General features: G+C 69.9%; 1 protein-coding gene across 1 annotated transcript; it reads right to left on the bottom strand.

The window, feature by feature from the left end:
- Positions 1-982: 982 nt before the first annotated feature.
- Positions 983-22,859, bottom strand: LOC311206431 (microtubule-actin cross-linking factor 1, isoforms 6/7-like; the record flags this gene model as incomplete). The annotated part of the gene is made up of 40 exons (XM_084281712.1): positions 983-1,813; positions 1,995-2,115; positions 2,204-2,391; positions 2,482-2,599; positions 3,049-3,123; positions 3,198-3,352; positions 3,558-3,720; positions 4,081-4,247; positions 4,323-4,437; positions 4,774-4,962; positions 5,995-6,138; positions 6,385-6,510; positions 7,077-7,274; positions 7,519-7,678; positions 8,580-8,749; positions 8,963-9,082; positions 9,204-9,410; positions 9,650-9,805; positions 9,909-10,079; positions 10,314-10,442; positions 10,523-10,720; positions 11,379-11,534; positions 11,784-11,939; positions 12,584-12,685; positions 12,790-12,891; positions 13,113-13,235; positions 13,305-13,531; positions 13,628-13,859; positions 13,936-14,139; positions 14,361-14,579; positions 14,688-14,795; positions 14,996-15,115; positions 15,317-15,558; positions 16,182-16,266; positions 16,379-16,538; positions 16,938-17,098; positions 17,222-17,392; positions 22,221-22,341; positions 22,586-22,665; positions 22,821-22,859. 40 exons carry the CDS (start codon positions 22,857-22,859, stop codon positions 1,767-1,769), a joined length of 5,925 nt encoding a protein of 1,974 aa, XP_084137838.1. The 3' UTR covers positions 983-1,766.
- Between the last annotated feature and the right edge of the window lie 6 nt (positions 22,860-22,865).

Genomic DNA, 22,865 nt, shown 5'->3' with positions numbered 1-22,865 from the left:
GGTGATGGGCAGGGGGCTGCAGGGGCTCTTTCGTGTGGGCTGGATGGGGCACGGGCACTGGTGCATTTCCAGACCTGTCCCCCTTTGGTGGTGTCCAACACAGAAGTACTTTGTTCAGGAAAAATGAGTGCAGAGGCAGTTTTAGGGGACAGTGGTGTAGAAGTGGGACCAAATCCCATGAGGGCCAACAGGACCAGGGTAAGGGAGGAGGCAGCCAGGCAAATCCCAGACCCCACTGGAAGATCAGCGGAGGGCTGTGGCTGCCCTGGGTCACGGGGGTCTTGGACTCATTTCCCAACACAGAGGTGCCAGGGAAGGGCTCTGCTGCTGTGACACCAGGGGACAGTCCCCACACAGGGTGTCCCTGCAGGGCACAGCCACATCTCCACCGTGAGCAGTGCCTTGGGACCCAGGCCCAGGCTGTCCTGCAGCCATGCATCCTGTTGTGGTTTAACCTGGTTTAAAGCAGGACACATCCCCATCCCAGCTTCCCCTGGCACTGCCGGACCAGTAACACCACTGCGGGGCCGTGCTGGCCTGGGACCTTGCATCTGGAGGCTGTGGGGCCAGACAAGGGCAGCGGGCACACGGGGACGGTGATGCTGCATGTCCCGGCGATGCCTGCCATGGGCGTGGGGCGCAGCACAGGCCTGGCCCCCCTCCCTGGGCAGAGGTGCTGGGCACAGCAGGAACCCCAGCAACGCTTTCCTCAGAAAGGAGGTAACGTGGCACGGCGCCTGCTGGCGCCCGCGGTGGCAGCCCGGGCTTGTCAGCCTCGGCCCCAGCGCTGCGCGTCTCCGCCGGTGGCACGGGGCTGGGAGCACTGCCCCCCGCGCTGCTGCGCAGGGACAGGCAGCAGGGTGAGCGGACAGACAGACTGCAGCAAGCCCCGGGTGCTTATAGAAAAAGAAATCTACTCTTTATTGTGGCTGGCAGGGCCGTGCCCCGGCCAGGGTTACATTCAGCTCTACTGCTGTCCGGTTAGCGGGGTGGCGGTGAACATGCGTCAGCAGGGCAGGGACCCGCCACCCGAGGGGTGCTGCGGGCGGGATGGGGGCACGGGGACCCCCGCCGGTGGCAGCCCCAGCCCTGCCGGGGCGGGGGACAGCTGTGGCCAGGGCCTGGTGCGCACACACCACAGGCCCACGGGGTGAGGGTTAGCACCAGAAATGGGGCTCTGCACCCGGTGAGGGGCCCCGGCGCCCGGCTGCGGCACCCTGCCACCTCCCACCTCTCACCAGGCACGGGCAGGCGGCGAGGGCAGGCTCCCTGCCGGGTGGTGCCAAATGCCCGGGGCCTCAGCAGCTGCCTTAAGAGAACAGGAGCCTGGGGGAGACAGGCGGGGGCCATCCCCGGGGCACAGGGGCCACCGGGGCCCTGGGGGAGCCCAGCACCGCGATGATCCAGGCCGCCCGCAGCTGCCCCGGGTGCTCCAACTGTGGCACCCGCCTTGCCGGGTGGGGTGGTGGGGCTGGGGGATGTGCCAGCCAGAGCCTGGGGGTGGTTTGGTGTGTGTCGGGGGATGCTTGCATATATGCTGGGGTCAGTGATGGACAGACAGCTCAGCCCTTGCCGGTGGGCACCCTCTCGCAGGGCCGCAGCGCGGTACCGGAGCGCGCAGGGCGGCCACCCTCGGCCCGGAGACCCGTGGGGCGCACGGCTGCAGCTTCGCCGTCCTCAGCCCCGTGGCGGGCGGCCTCCGGGGAGAAGAGTCCTGAGTGGGGCCGGCCAAGGGTGCTGGGCGCAGGGCGGGTGGCTGGGGGGGCTCAGCGGCAGGGGCTGCAGCGCTCTGGGGGGGACCCCTCGGGCGGCTCTGAAAGGAAGGGGCAGGGCTGGAGCGGCTGCCTCGCTCCTGGGGCTGGGGGACAGACCCCCACCCTGACCCCCACCTCCCAGACGGTTCCTGCTCCCCACGCTTCACCCCCCTGCTCCCCCAGGCCTGCCCAGCCCACAGCAGCCCCACAGCCCCCACCCCACATTGGCACAGCCCTCACCTGGGGGTGCCACGTCCGGGCTCTCCTCGGCCGCGGTGAACTGCAGCTCGGCCCCGTCGGGCAGCAGAGAGCCCCGGGAGCGGGGGCACCGGTCCCCAGAGCGCGTCCTCCGCAGCACCGACTGGGGAGGGAAGAGACGCAGGGGCTGCAGTAGTGTTGGGGGGGGTCAGTGCTGCTAGGACGGGGGCTCGGGGCTCCCCAGCCCTTACCTTCCTGGCCAGGGGGCTGCTGGGGGCTGAGGCGCTGCTGTAGAGGCTGAGGCTGGAGTTGGAGCGGCTGGGGGACAGCACTTTGGAGGAGGGGGCCGACTGGTTCCCCGCGCACTTGGCCGCGGTGGCCCCGAAGGCATCTGGGGACAGGTACTTCTCGTTGATCTTCAGGTTGGTCCTGCCCTTCACTGGGGAGGGACAGCAGAGGCGGTGAGACCCGGGAGCACGCAGCCCAGACCCGCGGGGCGCTGGCTGGGCGCGGGGACGGCCGTGCCCACCTCTGCAGGGGTCGTTCTTCACCAGGAACTCATCCAGAGCAATCCAGCCCCCGCCAACCCGCACCATCAGGGTGCTGCGCAGGATCCGCACCATCCGCAGCTGCTGCGACTCCCCGAACTGTGGGGAGAGGCGTGTGAGGGCACAGGGAGCTCTGGAGGGGTTTGGCTGGGCCGGGGGCTGGGCACGAGGGCAGGACCCAGCACCCAGCGGTGCCTGGCAGCAGCCCACCAGGTCCCCCCTCCATCAGCACAGATGCTGGGTTTTCCCCGCAGACAGGCAGGGGAAGGAGCTCCTTGCTGGGGCGCAGAATGGGTGCTGCTGCCATAGGCACGTGGGAAAGGGGGCAGCCACCCGTGTCCCACGTCCCCCTGGGGACAGGGATCCCATGGGACATGGGGGGCTCTCCCGTGCCCTCTCTGCGCCACTGCAAAGGCTCTGACAGCCGGGGCCGTGGAGCTGGGGGACCTCAGCACGGTGCAGGCTGTGCGTGGGTGTCAGAGCAAGCCCAGGACCCCCGGCCGGGGGGTGACAGCAGCGGGGGGCAGCAGGGGGGGGCTGGCACCTACCCGGTACCTGTTGGCGCTGATCTGCTCCACCTGGAAGCGCTTGGCACAGTTGCACTGGGCCACCTGCCTGTTCACCTGGAAGACAGCCCGCGTGGGTCAGGCCCATGGCCGGGCACCAGCCTCGTGCCACCGCGGCCCCCTGGCCGTACCTCGTCCTGGATCTGGTCGGCATCCGCGGTCCGGCGCAGCGGGTCCCGGTTGGGGTGCAGGGTGCTGACGAATTCGTAGTAGTCGATGAAGCCGTCCCCGTTCATGTCAAAGATGCTCGCCACGGCGTTCATCTCCAGGACGTTGGTGGGGAACTCTGGGGAGGGACGGGGACCCTCAGCCCCGCTGTGCCCTGCGCACCCCGGTACCAAGCGCAGCCAGCGCTGGCACTGAGCCTGGGTCCTCCTCCCGGGGGGGCCTGGCTGTCAGCTCCTGCCCCCACCGCTCCCAAACTGCCCCGTCCCAGGGGGCACGGCCCCATGAGCCAGCCCCGGCCCACCACGGGTCCTGGGCACACTCACTGGAGGAGAGGACACTCTCGATGAACTCCCGCTGGCTGATGCGCCCATCCTGGTCCCTGTCGATGCCACGGAAAACATCCAGGACCCGGGACTTCATCTGGCTGATCCACTGCATGTAACGCTTCCTCCAGACCCCGAAGTCAAAGTGAGCAAACTCCTCCAGCTCGGAGAGGCACAGAGGAATTAGCACGGCCGCAGGAAAGCCGCTCAGCCCCCACCTCAGGACCAGTGCCGGGGCTCAGCCCCGATGCTGTGCCACCAGCTTGCTCCCGGCCCTGACCCATCAAAGATGGGCGCAGGGGACCCAGGACCCCCAGCTCGGGGTTGCACTGGGGAGCTGCAGGCTCCAGTGAGGCCGGCTCCGGTCCCTTGGGGTCACCCCCTATCCATGGGGACATGTGGGGACAAGGTCAGGGAAGGCTCCTGGCTCTGCCTGTGCTGTTCCACTGACCCCAGGGCCATCCCCACCCATGCACAGGGAGGGAGCTGCTGGCACGAGCCAGGGCTGCAGCACTGCCCCTACCTCCCGCAGGCGCTGCAGGGCCGTCTCCAGCCGGTACTGCCTGTCCAGAGCCAGGAGCCAGAGCTGCTGCCAGCGGTGCAGGAGCTGGGCCATGAGGGGCGTCTGGGGCTCCAGCCCCCCAAGTGGCACCGCCGGAGCGCCCTGCGCCTTCCCCACGCTGCGGCGCCCTGCAGCCAGCACAGGCAGGGGTGAGGGCACGGCCAGGGGCCCGGGGCGCAGCGTGGGGGCAAAGGGGCTCTTACGTGTGGCCAATCTGCGGGCGGCTGGTGGCCCCAGCTCAGTGGCCAGCTTCTGCTTGCAGCTCTTGGTGACCTTCTCCACGTCAGGCTGCTTGCGGTTCAGCTCTTCCATGAACACCTGCCACAGGAGGCCGGCGCTGAGCGCCCACCGGCCGTGCCAGAGGGTCCCCCAGGCGTGCCCCCCACCCGCCAGCACAGCTGGAGCACGGGGCTGAAGCCAGAGTGCGGCCACCCACCAACCAGCCCCAGGACAGTCCTGCATCAGCATCCTTCTCAGTGGAAGCAGCAGCTCAGGCATGCACCCAGAGCGCCGCAGCATCGTGCATGTGCCGGCTGCAGCCATGAATGCACCCAAAGGTCCTCGGTGGGGCTGAGCACTCCCACTGGTGCCAGGAGGGTACGGGGAGGATGGCGATCCCCCGGCATGGCAGGGAGCTGTCTGCAGGGCCCTCACCGCGTGCTGGGCATGGAGCTCCTCCAGCTGCTCAGCCTCCTCCGGCAGCGGCTCCTGGTCCCGCAGGCTCAGCGCCTCCTCGGCGGCCGTGATCCAGTCGACGAGCTGGGCCATCTCCTCCCGCTCGGCCGCCAGGCTGGCCCGCTGGGCCTGCAGCCTTTCGCCCTGCTGCTGCGCCCAGCTCAGCACCTACAGCAAGGGACAGGGGCTGAGCCACTGGGGCTGGCGGTGGCGCGGTGCCGGTGGTGGCACTGTGCCGGCAGCCCCAGCTGCACACTGCTGCGGGGGGGTGAAGTCTGCATCTGGGGAGCCACAGCCCAGCCCTGCTGTGGGGCAGGAGCACAAAACCCTGTCCAGCTGCCCCAGTGACCACAGGATAGGAGCACTGGGCAGGGACATGAGTGCTCCAGGACCCACCCTGCCATGGGGCAGGAGCATGGGGCAAGAATGTGGATGCTCCGGGACCTATCCCTGCCCGTGGGGCAGGCTCAGTGGGGCCAGCTGGGTCAGGGCTGACAGCTCTGCCCCTCATGTGCCAGGCACCTTGCAGCTCCTGGGGACTGCCACCAGTGCTTTGAGCACCACAGCTCAGCACATCCCTGCGGGTGGTGGCCAAACGTGCCTGTACCCAGGGCCGTGCTGCTGCCGACGTGCTCACTGCCCCTGCAGCATCCTCACTATCTGGGGTGAGCGGGGCTGCGGGTGAGGGCAGCCCCGCGGGTGTCGGGACGGGACGTGCTGCTCCACACCCTGGGGCACCTTCAGATCAGATGCACGGATCCCTGCTCACTGAGGGCTTTGTGCGGGGATCGGCCAAACCGGACAGACCCGTTCAGGGAGGAATGGGAACCGGGAGGAATGGGAGCGGGGAGCACTGGAAACGGGGAGCACTGGGAACACGGGGAGCACTGGGAATGCTCTTCTCTGCAAATCCACAGAGCAGGGAGCCTCTGGGGGAGCGGGATCTGGGTGGGGATCCCCGAGCCTCTGCTCCCCAGGGACCAGGGGACGCCATCTCATGTGTGTGGAATGAGCTACCACCAGCCCGGTGGGGCTGGAGAGGCCGTGGGTGCTCCCCTGCATGGCCCCGGGGTGGGGGGCTGTGTGAGGCTGTGTGGGGCTGTGTGGGGCTGTAGGGGGCTGTGTGGGGCTGTAGGGGGCTGTGTGGGGCTGTGTGGCTGCTCCCTGGTGGGATGGACGGAGCCGGGCCACGCAGCTCACCTCCTGGAAGCGGCTCTTGGCGACGGTGACCCAGGATTTGATGGTGATGATGGAGTCTGGGTGGCTGGTGGAGAGGATCTCCTCCCCCAGCGAGGTGATGCACTCCAGCTCCAGCTGCTGGCACTGCAGGGACTTCATCAGCTCCTGGGAGAGCATACAGAGTGTGGTACCGCAGGGTCCCAGCCCCCCACATCCCGCTGCAGACCCCAGAGATGCTGGGACCAGCTCCCACCCAGCGGGACATCCAGGCAGGGGAAGGGCGTGGGGTGCTTGGGGCCCCGAATCTCCATGCCTTGGGGTGCTTGGGGCCCCAGACCGCCAATGGGACAAGCAATGGGACATCCTGGAGCAAGAACGGAGATGTGCCTGGAGGTGGGGGCTGGCACTGACCTGCAGCTGGTTCTGGCACTCCTGCACAGCCGCCTCCTCCTCGGGGAAGACGCCGTACTTGAGGGTTTTCTCTGACTCGGAGAGGCGCCCCAGGAAGGACTGCACCAGGGTGTGAAACTCCTCTGCCTGCCACGACAGCCCGGGACCTGCTTGGTGCCCACCCTGCAGCCCCCCGCCCTTGGCGAGCCCCCAGCCCTGCAGCTGCCCACGAGGCACCCGGCACAGCCGCTTCTGTGCAGCCCCAGCCCCGCTGAGACCCCACAGCAGGACAGCGGGGATGATCTTCACCCCAAAAACTCCTTAGGACACAACTTTCCCTGACCCCATCGGTGCATCCCCTCTGAGGAGGACACCCCATGCAGCACCCTGCCTCGTGCACAGGCGCCCTCCGTACACGTGCACCTCCAGCAGGTGCCTGCAGCACCCAACCTGGTACCCTGCTGCAGCACCTTGCGACACGGCCACCCACAGCCCAGCACCCCACACAGCACCCTGCAATGCACGGCCACCCACAGCCCCACAGCACCCTGCAATGCACGGCCACCCACAGCCCCACAGCACCCCACAAAGCACGGCCACCCACAGCTGTGCACCCCATGCAGCACCCTGCAATGCACAGACGTGTGCAGCCTTCCCGTGGGGGGCTCCAGCTGCAGCCCCAGACCCTGCAGCCCCCCGGTCACCGCCCGCACCTGCCGGAGCGCAGCCTCCAGCCGGGCCTGCTTGGAGACGGAGAGCTTGCAGACCAGGTCCCACCGTGTGCTCAGCTCCTCCATCTGCTTCTGCAGCCACTGGGAGTCCACGCTGCTGCTGCCGCGGGTCAGGTCCCGCACCGAGCGCTTCAGCATCTTGATGCAGCTGGCTCGCTTGCCCAGCTCCTTCTGGAAGACCTGAGGGGGAGAGAGCAGGAGGGAGTGGGAGCTGACGGAGGTCCCAGTGGCTGTGCAAGTGCCCCAGGTGCAGGGTACGTGGGGTGCGTGGGGCACGTGGGGCACCCCAGCACTGCTCGGCGTGATGGAGGGCTGCGGGCAGGGCTGGTGCAGAGCCCAGGGCTGCCCTGGGGCTGTCCCTCCCCAGGGGTCCCACGGGGCCAGGACGCAGCAGGCAGCCCCCTGCACGGCCCAGGACACCCACCTTATGCTTGTCCATCAGGTCACTGACCAGGTCCCGGTCCCCTCCGACGGGCACGTCCTCACTGAGCTGCGGCTCAGCGCGGTACAACCAGTCCATGAGAGCCTGCAGCGCGTCCGTGAACTTGCCTGAGAAGAGCAGATCCTCCTCCAGCTTGTGCTGCCTGCAAGGGAACAGCCACAGCCCTGAGTGCCTGGGATTGTATAACCACAAGCCTAAGAAAAACAGAGTGGTTAATGTATGTAATTTTTGTATCTTGCAAAGGAATGTTTTAGCAATTCGTGTCAATAGAGAGCTTGAAGGGAAAAGTTTTTGTAGGTTTTTCCTTGAAGTCTCTGATATCTGGGGGGTTTCAGAATAACTGCTAACTATTGTGACTATTGCATGGGACAGGATGCAAGTCTCTGCTATCTGGCCAGGAGATTAAGGAGATGGGGAGAGCTGAAGAACAACTAAAAGACCAAGCTCGCAGGGGATGTTGCACAAGTCTCTGACATACAGCCAAGCTGGACAAAGGAGAAGGGCAAGAGGGAGGAAGACTATGAGCCTTCAGCACGAGAGACCCCCAGAGGGACCACCGGAGACTGATACGCATGCTCCAGTAGGAGGGTTTGGATTCCAGAAACTAATTATAATGACCCTGTTTTTTTTTTGAAGTAGTAATGAATATGTATCAGCCTAGGAGCATAAAAATCAGCTGCTTGATGTAACTGGTGTGCGTCTTGGTGGAGCGGAGACTCCCGGCGCACCCAGCACTGTTTGCTTACCTCTATTCCTTTAATAAATTGTAAACTTTGATTATAGTCCTATTTTGAAGACTGAGCCATTTATTACACCATCCCATCCCATCCCATCCCATCCCATCCCATCCCATCCCATCCCATCCCATCCCATCCCATATCCCCATCCCATCCCATCCCATCCCATCCCATCCCATCCCATCCCATCCCATCCCATCCCCAATCCCATCCCATCCCATCCCATCCCATCCCATCCCATCCCATCCCCAATCCCATCCCCATCCCACCCCACCCCACCCTCCGGCACGGGGCAGGTGCCCTGACCTCTCGGCAGCCCGGCTGCACAGCGCGTCCCAGCGCTCTTTCAGCTCCCCCAGCAGCTCCTCCAGCGGCTGCAGGTCCTCGGGGAGCCGGGCTCTCTCCCGCAGGGCCCTCCCGCTGCGCAGCGTGGCCTCGTACACCGGCCGCTTCGAGCGCAGCTCCCTCTGGAAAGCCTGCGGGCAGGGGGGGGTGAGCCCGGACCCCGGGGCTCAGCGGGGTGGCCGGGGGTGCTGATGCCCCTCACCCAGAGGCAGACGTGGAACGGTGCCCAGCCGTGGTACAGGGGGGGCTGGGAATTGGGGAGCCCCTCTACAGCCCCCAGCTCAGCTCCCGCTGCCCTTGGCCAGGCAGTTTGGGACTCCCCCGCAGGGCAGCTCGCCCCTCACCTTGTGCTCAGCCAGCTGGCACTTGATCTCCTCCTGGCTCGTGGCCGTGTCCTGCGGCGCCTCCAGGGCCTGCTCCGCCTCGTCCATCCAGTCCAGGAGCAGCCGCCGGGACTCGCTGAACTGCAGCAGGGAGAGGGGACTCGTGCAGGGCGCACAGCGCCGGGGCACAGCGCCGAGGAGCCACGGGCAGCGCGGCACAGCTCCCTGCAGGGCCCGTGCCCTCGCCACCCCGGCCGGGTACCTGCTTGGTGCGCTTGCGAGCCTCCTCCAGAGCCGCCCCGCGCTCCGCCGTGTGCTGCAGCACCTTGCCCAGCCGCTCCTTGGCCGTCAGCACGAGGTTCTGGATCACGGCTCCGTCCTGCTTCCTGCTGAAGTCCTTCAGGCGCGATGCCACGGCCTCCAGGCTGCTCAGCTTTTCCCCGTGGGCGTTTGCCTCCTTCACCAGGGCCTGAGGGCAGCCAGACGTGGCTGGGGTGCGTGGGCAAGCCCCTGAACCACAGGGCAGACCCACACCGCTGCCACATGGGGGGAGCCCTGGGGGCAGCCCGGGGGGATTTCCCCTGATGGTGCCAGTGCCGGTGCTGCTCAGGACCTCTCCGGAGGACTCCAGCCCCCAGAAGCCAGCCCACGGACACGGGGTGTCCCCCTGCGGGTGGGACAGAGCCCTGCCAGCCCGGCCACACTTGCCTTGTGCTCCTGGATCTGCATGGTGACAGTGTCCAGGATGAAGCTGGGGGGCGCGGGGGAGCTGAGGAGCTCCTCTGCGTGTGCCACCCAGCGCAGCAGCTCCTGCATGGTGCCGTGGAACTCGGTGGTGACGGTCAGCCCCTCGGCCAGGCGCTCCTGCAGGCACAGCGGGGATGCTGACAGGGACGGGCACCCACAGACCCCCGAGCCGGGCAGGGTCCGCACCCCCGGGTGGGCAGCACACCGCCACCCCACACACCTTCCTCTCCTGTGCCTCGGCGTGGACGCTCTCCCACTTCTGCTCCAGGATGCGCAGGCTGTGCTCGGTGCTGCAGGGCCGTGCCGCGCGGCAGGAGCCCAGCAGCCGCTGCAGACGGTCCCGCACGGCGTTGTACGTCTCCTGCTTGGACTCCATCTCCTTGCACAGCTCCTGCCGAGAGAGCCCGGTGTCAGAGCCCCGCGTCCCTGCCCCGAGTGGGACGGGGAGCAGAACGCTCCAGCTGTGACCAGGAGGCCTGGACAGGCAGGGAGAGGAGCAGAGGGGCTCTGCCCGTCTGGGGAGGGGAGGAGGCAGAGAAGGGTCCCAGCACCCCAGCGCGGAGAGGACAGAGGGGGGGGCACCCCCCAGGGATGTCTCTGCAGCTTGGGGGGACGTGGAGCTCACCAGGTGAGCGGCGAGCTTCTCTTTGGTGGTGTCTGGGTGGCCCCACGCCGGCTTGGAGAAGAAGAGCTGCAGCTCCACGTGCTCCAGCCACTGCAGCAGCTCCGTGATCTCCAGCGTGATGTCCTGCACCTGGGGGGAGGCGCAGGGGGCTCAGCACTGCCTCCGTGAGCAGGGGACGTGGCAGCGGGGGCGGCCGCCGTGCTCTGCACCTGGCTGAGGTTGTTCTCCAGCTCCAGCTGGCGGCTCTCGGTCTCGCTCTGCACCACGTCCCAGCGCTGGTTGAGCTGCTGCAGGCTGCGCTGCAGCCCCTCCACGCTGTCCCCCAGGCTGGAGAGCAGCAAGCCCTGCCCGGCCTCGTTGACGGACTGCACGGTGCGGGCATGGGACATCACGTCGTTCCGCAGCACCTGGGGACAGCACGGGGCCGTCACGGCCAGCACCTCGCACCCCGCCGGGCACCCAGGCCACCTCCCTGCCTGCTCCAACGCTGCCATCACAGCACAGGGACTGGGGAGTGTCCTGGCAAGGGATGCCCAGAGCAGGGGCTTTTGTCCTCCAAGTGGCACAGGGCAGGTGCAAGGCAACAAATTTGCTGCTTCGTGGCAGGGGGGCTGCTAGGATGGGGGATGGAAGAGGCTGGGGCCACCCTGCCGTGCATGGCCCCCCCCCGGCCGACGTGCACCTCGCAGCACCCTGCTGACAGCAGGCACGGCACGAGCGTGCCCGGGCAAGGGGAAGGAGACAGCTCACTCCTTCCATGCTGTCACCGCGGGAGGGGACGCGTTCTCACGCCGCCCACCCCGAACCACAGACCTGCCTGGCCAAGCCACCATCGCGCCGGGGCTCGACGCCTTGCGATGGGCTGGGCAGTGCCAGGAGCTGGGGGGAGCAGTGCCCTGAGGCACAACACGGCCCCGCAGCAGAAGGACCTCAAGAGGGACCGCATGGTGCAATGGGACCCCACGGCAGGACCATGCCCGGTCCCCTTGGGGGACACACAGCCAGCAGCCTGGGGGCAGCCCGGGATGGGGCGTGCAGGGAGCCCCGTGCCACGGCCGCCCTCACCTTGTGCTTGGCCAGCTCGATCTCGCAGCTCTGCAGGTCGAGGCGCAGCAGCGTGGGGCCCTGCAGCTGCTCCGAGGTGTGGGACAGCCACTGCAGCAGCTCCTCCAGCTGGTGCTGGAACTGCCCCAGGCCCAGCAGAGCTGCCTCCAGCTGGTGCTGTTGGAGGCAAGGGCAGGATCAGGCACCCGATCCGTGGGGTCAGCCCTGCCCACATGCACCCAGCACCGCGCACCCAGCCCCATGCACCACGCAGCACCACACATCCACTCTGCTGCGGCTCTCACCTTGTGCCCATCTCATGGCAGATCTGGTCACCAGCTCACGTGCCACCACCGCCTCCCAGAGCTGCCACCCCAGCCCTGTCCCATGCCTGGGACCACCCTGCACTGCCCGAGCCCCCCTCACCTGGCGGCTGACGATCTCCTCCTCCAGGCGGTCCCAGCGCTGTCGGAAGTCGCTGAGCGGGGCCGGGGGGTCCCCCTGCCCCTGCCCCCCGGGGCCAGCCTGGTGCCGTAGGCTCTCCACGTCCACCTTGCACTGGTAGAGCTCCCGCTTGAACTCCTGCGGGGCAGATTGTAGAATCTGAGCATCACGTGGGTTGAAAAAGACCCCTGAGATTATCAAGTCCAACCATCAGATGGGTGGTGGCACACGGTCCCTAGCCCTCTGACATGGAGCCATGGGCCTGAGGTGCCACCAGGCATGGCACGGCATGGCATGGCACGGCATGGCACGGCATGGCACAGCATGGCACAGCATGGCACAGCATGGCATGGCATGGTTGGCACAGCCAAGTGGCACGGTACAGCATGGGAAGGCTTTGTATGGCACAGCATGGCACGGCACAGCTGAGTATGGCACACTACGGTACAGGATGCCATGGCACAGCACAGTTTGGAATGGTGCAGCACAGCCTGGCACAGCCTGGCACAGCCTGGCACAGCCTGACACAGCTTGGCACGGGCACCTGGGCCCAGAGCTCCTCCTCGTGGAGAGCCAGGAGCCCTGCCCGCTCGAGGCACCTCGGGCAGGAGGGATTCGGGCACCCCGGGCAGGTCCTGGCCACCCTCTGCAGACCAGGAGCAGGTGCAGGGGGCACCGGCTCTGTCCAACACACCGTGCCAGGAGATACCCCGAGCGCCCGCCTGCCCCCTGCTCCCCACGCCCGACCCCAGGCCGGGGAGCCATCCTGCAGCACGGCACACCTTCAGCTCCGCCAGCTGCTGCTGCACCATGTCCAGGTCCCCACCGACGAGGAACTCCTCCGCGATGCGCAGCTCAGCCGCGTCCAGCCACTCGAACAGCCGCTGGGGACGGAGGGACCGAGGCGTTGGGGAGGGCGGGGGGCCCTAGGCGCTGTCCCCATCCCTCTCCCTGCACACGGGACACGCCAGCCCTCCCGGCACCCCACCTGCATGGTCTCTTGGTAGCTGACGGAGGCCTGGAGCTGCTCCTCGAGGCGTGCGTAGCGCTCCGTCCACACCTTGTTCAGGCTGTGCCAGGAGGAGTAGAGCTGCGGCAGGGCGCGAGGGTCAGCGGCACCGCGCGGAGCTCGGGGGGGTGGGCACCGGCACAGGGCGCAAGTCAGCCGGCACCACCACGGGATGCCAGGGACACCGTCCCCTGTGCAAGGACACCAGCCCAGAACACCCACCCACCCTGCAGCACAGCCCAGGGGCACCCAAGAGGGTTGGGAACGCGCCTGCCCCCCAGCCCCCCAGCCAGGGCGCTCACATCATCCAGGCTCTTGGTGACGTCGGGCTTGTCGGGGTCCCCGCAGGAGGACATCAGCTCCACGCCCAGGATGCCCAGCGTGTCCAGCTCGCCCTGCAGTGAGTCGATCTCCTCCCGCAGCGCCTGTGGGTGGGGAGGGGGCTCGGAGCTGCCCGTGCCGCGGGGCTGCCCTTGGGGACCCCTGCCCTGTACCTGCATGGTGCGGAGCCGCGTGCGGATGGCCTCGGGCTCGCCGCCAGCCTCCTCCAGGCCCAGCACCAGCTGCTGGGTGTCGCTCAGCGTCAGGGCCAGCTCCGAGAGGCCGTGCCAGAAGCGGTCGGCCAGCGCCAGCAGCTCCCGCAGCCAGCGCTCCTGCTCCTCGCAGCGGCCCCGCAGGCGGCCCCACTGGGACAGCAGCTGCGCCGTCCGCTCCTGGATCCCTGCAGGGCGCAAGAGGGACGGGGCTCGGCCCGGGGCGCCACGCGGGGCCTTGCACCCACACGGGGACGTGCTGCTCCCACACCCCCTGCCAGCACCTCTGGCAGCAGCGTCGGAGTTGGCTGCCTGCATGCTGGCCAGCAGCTCGGCGCCCTGTGCCTGCACGGTCTCCAGGGCCACCCCCAGCTTCTCCAGCTCGCCCAGGGCCAGGCTGTTCTCCCGGATCTGCTCCCGAAGGTGGGCCGTGTCGCCGCGGACAGAGGGCTGGCTTTGCAGGCGGCTCTGCAGCCGCTCCAGGCACTCCAGCAGCAGGTCCATGCGCTCGGTCAGCTGGGGAAGGTGCAGCGGGACCGGCCCGGTCACCGGAGGGAAGCTCGGGGGGACCCAGCCCCCGTGCCGGCCGTACCTGGCTGTACCGCGGCAGCGCATCCTCCAGCACAGCGGCCGCCTGGCGCACACGCTCGCGGACACGGCAGTATTGCTCCTCTGCCTCCTGCCAGCGCTGCTGGAACGGGGCGCCCTGCTCCGGGCTCAGCTCCACCAGCTGCGCGGAGACGCGCTGCAGCTTCCCCATCAGGGGCCGGTGCTCCGCGATCGCCTCCCGCAGGCACTGGTGGCAGAGGAGAGGCCGTGGGAGCGTGAGGGGCCACGGGACGGGGAGCACGGGGCCAAGCTCCTGCTCCGTGCGCTGCCCTCTCCCACGTCCCCTCTGTGCTCAGCCACCAGCGCCTGCTGCCTGCCCCGTCCTGGGCTGAGCCCCGGTGCCCTCCCCACTGCACTCCCACGGGGTGCCAGAGCTCAGCCCAGCCTTTGCCCTTCCCCATCCCTCACCTGCAGCAGTGCCTGCTGCTCCTTGAAGGCCTCGTAGCTGATGGCATTTGGGGAGAGCTGCACCCCGACGGCCTGCGTCTCCTCCAGCCATGGCAAGAGCTCGGCGTGAGCCTCGGCGAACTGCGCGAGCAGGGACTGGGCGTGCTCCAGCTGCACGGCGCAGGCCCCGCTGCGCACGAAGAGCTGCTCCGCACGCTCCCGCAGCACCTGCACCGAGGGCTGCAGAGACACGCAGCTCGCTGGGTGCCCGCTGCCAGCACGGGGACACGGCACAGCCGGCCTCGTCCCCCCTGTACCACCCGGCACGGCCCCACTGCGGCCACTCACCTGCAGGCGCTGCTGCAGGGGCTCGGGGCAGGACCGCAGCAGCGGGTCCGCGATGCCCAGCAGCCGCTCCGCCAGCCCGCGGTGGTGCAGGATCTCAGCAGAGAGCAGCTGCAAGACACAGGCAGAGCGGTGCCGCTTGGCAGCTCTGCGCGGCTGCACGTGCCAGACCCAGGCACACGGCCCCCGGGGGCTGGCCGTCCCCCTGCCCGGCGCCGACGACCCTCTGTGGGGGGACAGCAGCCAGCCCCCAGCCCCGGGGATGGCACGAGCAGGGCGCACGGTGGCCCTGAGCAGCTTCTCCGACCCACCTTCTGGTCCGAGAGCTGCGAGCGGAGCGCCTGCGCGTCCAGCTGGACCTGGCTGACCGCCTCCAGCCGCTCGCCGAGCCCCTCCAGGTGGGCGAGCTCAGAGCCCAGGATCTGCTCAAACTGCAGCAGGGAGGGGAGCTGTTGGCTGTGCACCGGGGGGGCTTCCAGGGCAGAGCCCCCGGCGCATTCGGTCAGGGCAGGACTTCCCCGCTGCCCGGCACGGCCCATCCCTGCTCCCCTCCAGACCCTTCCCTGGCTGCGTGATGGGGACAGAGGGGGACAGTCCCCAGGGCCCGTCCCCAGGGCCCCCATTTCCCGCACCTTCTCCCTGTCGCTCGTGCTGACTGGAGGCTCCTGGCCGCCGTGCTGGCTGTCCCAGGAGGCCAGCTCCTTCTCCACGCGTCCCAGCCAGAGCGCCAGGTCCTCCTGGGCAGTGCCCACGCGGGAGGAGGCCTCCAGGGTCTGCCCCAGACGGTGCACGGTGTCAGCGCTGCTCTGGCCCACGATGAGGTACCGCATCCTCAGGGATTCCATCTTCTCCTGCGCCAGCTGCGCCTCCTCCCCTGCGGCGGTGCCACGAGCAGCCTCAGCACTGCAGCACCATCCCCAGGGCCAGGGACCTGCTGCAGCGAGCGCGCCCTCCCTCCCTCCTGACGGTCTCCACATCCTGCTCTTCCCCTCCTCTGCTTCTCCTGGGCCTGGCTCTGCCCCCATCCCCACCAAGTGCCTGTCTGCTGCTGCCACTGCCCTGCCCTGGGCTCCCCCCGGCCGCTCTCTGATGAGATGCGTGTGCCCCCTCCACGAGGCAGGGCAGGCATCGCACGATGCCGTGCTCCCAAAGTCAGTGGCAGCCCAGCGGAGCACCCCAAGGACACCCCGCACCATGGGGTGCCCCCACTGCCACCTCCCTGGGACATGCCTTGGTGCCGGACAGCCCAGGGCAGAGCTCTGTGCCTCTCTCTTCCACCTCCCTGTCCCCACCCTGTGGCCCTCCACATCCACAGGGACCCAGCTCCACATGGGCGCATCTCACCCTGCTCGTCCGGGGGCATCTCCACCGCCCCCCTTTCCAGGCCAGCCCCTTCCCGAGGCTCTGCCCTCACTGGGACTGCAGCAGGAACCCCACAGACCCCGCTACCCAAGCCCCGGGGCTGCGGTCCCCCACGTGGCGCCGTCCCCATCTCACCTGTCACCATCTGCAGGACCCGCTGCCCGCTCTCCAGGACTCCTTCCAGCTCCGCCAGCCGGGCGCGGATCTCCTCGCAGAGGGCCTGGGAGGGAGGCTCCTGTGGCAGCGGCTGCTCTCCCCGTCCCAGCCCTCCCCGTGCCCAAATTCACGGCTCCCTCCATGCCCTGTCCCGCTGTGTCTGTGCCCACCCTGACCTGGGTTTGCTGGTGGGCTTCCTGCACGCGGCTGACGCAGCCGTTGGCACGCCAGAGCTGGGCCAGCTGCCGCTCTGTGGCACCGAGCCACTCCTGGAAGGAGTCCACGGCTTCCTGGAAGCTCTGAGCTGCCGGCAGGATCCGCTCCAGGCGGCCGTACCTGCGCCGGGAAGGTGGGTGAGCTGGGCTGAGCTTCCCACCCCGACCATGAGAGGTGAGGCCGGCATCCCCCTGTCCACCCCAGGGACACGCTGTGGGCGCCTTGGGCTCAGAGTCCAGGGAGCGGGGATGCAGGGACATGGGGACACGGGGACATGGGGACACAGGAACACAGGGCAAGGTGGCCCCTGCCCAGCTGCACCAGCCCCAGTCCTGCTCCATCTCCATTCCTCGCAGCAGGGCGAGCACAGAGCCGCTGACCCTGCACAGACGTGGCGAGAGCACGTGCTGCTGCCGCTGCAGGGCACGGCGGGGGAGCTGCATGGCACCGCCAGCCACTCCTGCACACACAGGGCTGGAGGCGCTGACCCCGCTGAGAAATGCCTCGGCCCTGACCCACCTGGCTTCTGCCTCCTGCATCAGCTTGCCCCACTTCTCCCCGAGGCTGGACAGGCTGCTGCTCCCCTCGGCTGCTGCTGCCGTGGTGCCCGGCAGCGCCGCTCGCTCCTGCAGGACGTGCTCCACACGGGGCCTCCGCTCCTCCAGCAGCCGCTTCAGGAGCTGAAGGGGGCACGGCACAGAGCTGTGCCGGGGGGGCCGCCCGGCCCCCAGCCCCCAGCCCTGTAATCCCCGGCTGGAGGGAGAGCAGCGTGGGAGGGCTGCGCCTGCCCGGGATTTGCCGACCTTCTGCTCCTCCAGCTGCGCCTTCGCCACCTTCACTTCCGAGGAGGGCGGCTTCTGGTTGCTCACCAGCTCCTCCATGTCTGCCACCCAGGCCAGCAGGCTCTCCAGAGTGTCCTGGGCTCGCTCCGTACCTGACACATCCTCCGGGACGGGGACAGCCCGCAGGGACACCTGGGGAGAGAGGTGGCTGAGCCACCCCGGCTCGGGACGGCCGCAGGGCTGGGGTGCTGCGGTCCCTGCGATGCCCAGTCCCGGAGGCGGAGCTGGGACAGAGGCACCCAGCCCAGCCCGAGTCCTCCCCAGCACCCCTGGCCTGGCCCCATGTCACCTCCCGGTCCCATTGGCACAGCCGTGCTGGGGAAGGGCTCTGCACAGACCTCTCGGTCCTCGGGGCCAAAAGATCAGGCACTGCCTGCAGAGCTCTGGAAAGCCCTAGCGCACACCCTGAGGCACCCAGCACGGTGTGCACCCTACAGGCTCACGGCGCCAGGGGCAGGCTCGAGCCCCCACCCGCCGTGGCAGAGGGGAGGGGGCTGCTCCGACCTCCTGGTACCCAGCTGGGGGTGCTGGGCCCCCCCAGCCCACGCCTGGGGCCAGCACGGCGTCGTCCTTGGCGAGAGGCTCCTGCCCGGCAGTCACCTCTGGGGCATCCGCGTGTCCGGCTGCGAGCTCCCCCACGCGCTCCGTCAGCACCGTGACCGTCCGGGTGACCAGGGGCTCGCCCTTCTCGCCGGCCGGGTACTCGGTCACCTCCACAATCTCCGTCACGATGGTCTCCGTCACCTCCGTCACTTCTGTCACCTCCCGCGTGGTGACGGGCTTCCAGGACCAGGCGCTCCGGGGGGCGCCGGCCCGGGGGGGCGTCCAGGCTGCGCCCCGCGCCTCTCCCTGCCCCTTGAGCGGGACGCAGGCTGCGCCCCCGTTCTGCACCGCCACCTCCGAGAGGCTGCGCTTCAGCACAGGGCTGCCTGCCCCGCTCCGGCCAGCCGCAGGTGCCGGGCTCCAGCCGTTCTCCACCGGCGCCGGCGGCTTCTCCAGCGGCCCCATCTGGGCCTCCGCGACGCTCCCGCCGGGCGGCTGCCCCACGTCCAGCCCCAGGTCCCGGAGCTGCGGCTCCCGGAGGAGCTCCTCTGAGCGCCGGCTCTTCTCGCCCAGGCAGCTGGGCCGACTCACCGAGTTCCCCATGGCGCGGGCGCCGGGCCCCCACCTCAAATCCCGGCCTGAAACGAGCCAGGAGGACGCATGTTATCGGAGCCACCACGGGGCTGCTCGGTGGCCGAGCCCCGCTCTGCAGCGCCTGGGGCCTCATCCTGCACCTCAGGGCCCCGGCTCCCAGCTGCACTTCTGCCCCAAAGGATGCTGCTGCCACCCGAATTCCTGCACAGGCCCGGGGGACCCAAAAGCCCCTGAACAACAGGGCCAGGGCCCTGGGCACAGAGGGATGAGGCACTGGTGGTCACCTAGCCCTAGCTGTCACGGGGAGAGGGATGGCGCCGGGCGGGGACACCACGGGACTTGTGGCTTTGCCACCTCTCGGCGGGCAGCGCGCATCCCTGCCTGGCAGATGCGCGTCTCGTTAAGAGAAATGTAAATGAAAGGTACCGGGAGGCAGCGCAGGGCGCCCGCAGACAGGCAGATGCTCCCAACCAGCATCGCTTTGTGCCATTAGATTAACTCCGAGGCGAGCGGAGCCGGGAGAAAAGAGCCATCTGTCTGCGGCGCCCTGACAAAGGCAGCACCGGGGACCTGCGGGGGGGAGCGGGGCCGGGGCCGTCCATCGGGAGCACCCACCCGGCAGGCAGGCAGCTCCCCGCCTCGCCGGCCCCTGCCCGCCTGCCGCAGCCATAAATCCCCCGCGCCACCCGCCAGGACCCTCCCACGCCAGACCCAGCCCGGCGCTGCCGCAGCGCAGCCTGCGCCCGGGGCCTGGTGCCGGGCACACACCCGCGTGCAGGAACACACACACACACACACACACACACACACACGCGTGCACGCACGCCCAGGGGGCTTGCAGGGGCGCACACACGCGTGCACCCACCCGCATCGCCAGCACGGACCCCTGGCTGCTGGGGCTCTGCGTGCACGCGCAGCCCCCTGCCCACAGCCCCCCGGCTGCAGCCCAGCCCCTGGCAGCACCCAGCTCCACGCAGGAGCACTGCACACACCTGCTGCTGCGTGCACCTGTAGCATGGCCACGCTCCCCACGTGCGCTTGCACCCACGCTGCTCAGCCCCTCGCACGCCATGCAACAGGCGCAGACCCCGCACCGCCGCCACGCTGCACGCACGCACCCCGCAGCGGCGCCACGCAGCCCCAAACATGCCCACGCCAGCCGCGGGCACGTGCAACGGGGGCACACGCGGGGTCAGCGCGCTGCACACGCAGGGTGCACGCCCCGCAGGGGTCAGCCCCGTGGGTGCACTCTGAGCCCCCCGGCACGGCGCAGACCCCACACACGGCACCTGCGACCACTCTCCCATGGTTGCACCTTGCAGGGGGGCTCCGGGACCCCGCTCCCGACCCCGCACTCAGCGCCCCCCGACCCCCAGGCGCGCCCCCCGGCCCCCCGCAGGTCGGGGCTGCCCGCGGGGTCCCCGGGGGAGGCCGTGGAGACCCCCCCAAACCCCCCGCACCCCGCGGGGACCTCGCGCCCCGCCCCGCCCGGCCCCGCGGCGCGCCCCCCCCCGTGCGCCCCCTCGCCCCCCGCGGGTCCCCAGGCGGGGCGGGGGTCGCAGCCCCGCACTCACCCCGCGGTGTCCGTGGGCCGGGGCCGCCCCGCTCCCGCCGCCCGCTCCCGGGGGCGCCGCCGGCCCCTGGCGGCGGGGCGGGGACGGGCGCCGGGGGCGCGGAGCGGGGACGGGCCCCGGGTCACCGGCGCGGGGACATGGCCCGGGGGGCTCGGCGCGGCTCGGCGCGGCTCGGCACGGCTCTGCTGACCCCGCCGCACGCCCCGCTCGTACAATACGGCCGCTCTCGTTAACCCTTGGCGTGCTGAGCCGCGGCGGGGCCGTTACCGGGGAAACCCCCGGGGCCTCGCAGCCATCCCGGGCGGGGGAGGGGAGCGGCGCCGTTCCCACCGCCCCCCTCCCCGGCACCTGCCCCCGGCCCCGGACCGGGCTGGGAGAGCCCCGGGGGGCCGGGACCCGGCCCCGTGCGCGGCCCCCCCCCGGGCTGGACGGGGGCTACGGGGGATGGGGGGGACGGGGGGGGCGCCGCTGCCCGACCCCGGGTCCCGAGCGCGGCCCCCCCGGGGGTGGCCGGGGCGCGGCCCCCTCCCCGCGCACCCCAACGCCGGGGTGGGGGGGTCTCGGGTGGGAGCAGGGGGCCGGGAGGGGGGCGGCCGGGCAGGGGGGCGGCGGTGCCAGGACAGAGCCCCCCGCCCCCCCCGGGGGGTCTCCGGGCCGGACTCGCCGCTGCCCTGGGTGCGGGAGGGGTTCGGGGCTCCCGGGGGGGTCGGGGCTCGGCTGCTGCCCGTGGTGCCCGTGCCGCCAGCCCCAGCGCCGGAGCCTGCCCGAGCCCACCCCGTGGGGGGCACGACCCCGGGGCCGGGGGGCTCCTGCCCCGCACAAGGAGCGGGTGCCCCTCGGGGGGCCCCGGCAGCGTCGCGGCGCTGATGGATGGGGTCCCTTGGGCAATCCTGAAAGCAGCGGGCGGAGGCGTCCGGGGGCTTTGTCTGCTCGGCTGCCAGAGACGCGGCAGGGAATTAGCATAGCCCGGGGCTCTGCGGCGCCTTCCCGCTGAGCGGGGGGCTCAGCACCCGCTGCTGGGGGTGCGCGTGGGCGCCCTGCGGAGGCTGAGGCCTCCCTGGGTGCTCCGGGACCCCCCTGGGGAGCCACGACAACGGGGAGGCAGCCGGGGGCTGGCCAAGGGTGCTGAGCCCCTGGTGCTGGGGGGGGTGATGCTGCCCCACTGAGCACCCCAAAGAGGAGCTGGCCGGGGGGTCTGCACCCCTCTGTTGCTCCCCCAAACCCAGCTCCATCTGCTCCTGCAGCACGGCTCTCGCCCCCCACCACGCAGCCCTATGCAGGGCGTGCAGGAGCCTGGACACCCCCGGCACAGCCACCACGCTGCTGAGGCTCCCGTGTCCCCGAACGCCCGGCCGGGGCCCCCCGAGGTGGGGGCAGCAGCCCCGGCTCCCTCCCGGAGCTGCTCGCTGTGCCCGACCCGTGCCTGCCAGGAGCTCTCCTGGCACGCTCCCCGGCCTCAGGTATGGGCTGGGGGTGGCGCAGGTGCCCCGGGCAGAGCGAGCCCAGCGCGGGGCAGCGGCGGGAGCGGGCGGCTGGAATCCGCAGCCTCAGATCCCGGGAGCTGGGTGGGTTTCTCCTCGGCCTCGGCTTTGTCTGCGCCAGGGCCGCGATGAATGGCCCTTTCAGTTTGTGCTGTCATGTGTGCGCGGGGAGCCCGTGTGCTGGCCAGCCCCAGAACAAAAGGAGCCAGCGAGGGGACTGCTCACAGGGCCGCGAGGAGGGGCTGGCCAGGGCAGCCCCCGCCGGCCGGGTGCTCCCGCTGCTGCCCTGCACCGAGGCCGTGCCGGCCGGGGGGACGCCTCACAGCCTGCTGGCAGGGCCCTGCGAGCAGATGGGCACGCAGGGCTGCACGGCGGGGACACGGCTGGGCAGCGTGTGCAGCCCTCCCTGCGCAGCTGCACGGCCCTGGCTGGATGCAGGGGACGCAGGACGGGGCTGCGCCAGGGGCAGGAGGTGGCAGGGACCGGCTGCCAGCGGGGGCTCGAGGCTCCAAGCTCTCCACAGCCAAAGGAGGTGGCGGTGGGGTACGGAGACACGGCCGTGCCACGGGGTGAGCGCCGTGGGGACACAGCCCCCTGCCTGGTCCCTCGGTGCCAGGGGGAGGTTGGCAGGGCCACACCGTTCCCACCAGCCGCAGCCAGGCACTCACTGCCCCGTTTGGGGACCGAGACCTCACCAGCCTCCGTGAACCGTGGGCTGGGTCCTGCCTGGCTCTGCCGGCCGCCGTTCGCCCGGGGCCAGCCCGATACCTGCAGCGCAGGGCCCGGCTCCGGCAGCCTCTTCTCCACGGCGTCCAGCCAGTGCCGCAGGGCCAGCAGCTGCTCGTGCACTTCCAGCCGCCACTCCGTCCCCTCGCCCCGCTGCTGCGCCCTGTGGAGAGAGTGCGGGACACGCGGGGCTGCAGGGGCGCAGGGCACAGCCAGGACGTGCAGGGTCCCCTTCAGGGACCCCTCGGTTTGGGTGGGACAGCGATGAAGCTGCCCGCAACACCCGTGTCCCTTTCCCAGTGGCTGACCCAGGCGGGACGGTGCCAGATTCACCCCAGCCATCACGAAGATGCCCACGAGCAGTCCCTGGCCCTGGCCAGGTCTGGACGTGCCCAGCAGACCCGTACCTCTCCAGCTCCTCCGCCTCTGGTGACAGCCCCTCCGTGCTCGTCCCGGAGAGCCCGGTGCCATCCGCAGCGAAGTGTGTCTGCAGAGAGAGCAGAAGGAAGGGGTGGGATGGTTTTTTTGGGCATGGTGGGGCCAATACCTGCAGGCAGGAGGAGCCGTCTGGTGCTGCAGGGCAGCAGGGACCCCGTGGGTGCAACCCCAGCCCAGCCCGGGTGCCCAGGAAGCCCAACTCACCCTGCCCCAGCTGCCCCGTTTTCCCCCAAGGCCCCACATGCTCGC

This window comes from Netta rufina (assembly GCF_964035555.1).
Source record: "Netta rufina genome assembly, chromosome: 2".
NCBI lineage: Eukaryota > Metazoa > Chordata > Aves > Anseriformes > Anatidae > Netta > Netta rufina.
This window is presented reverse-complemented; position numbering and strand designations above follow the sequence as displayed.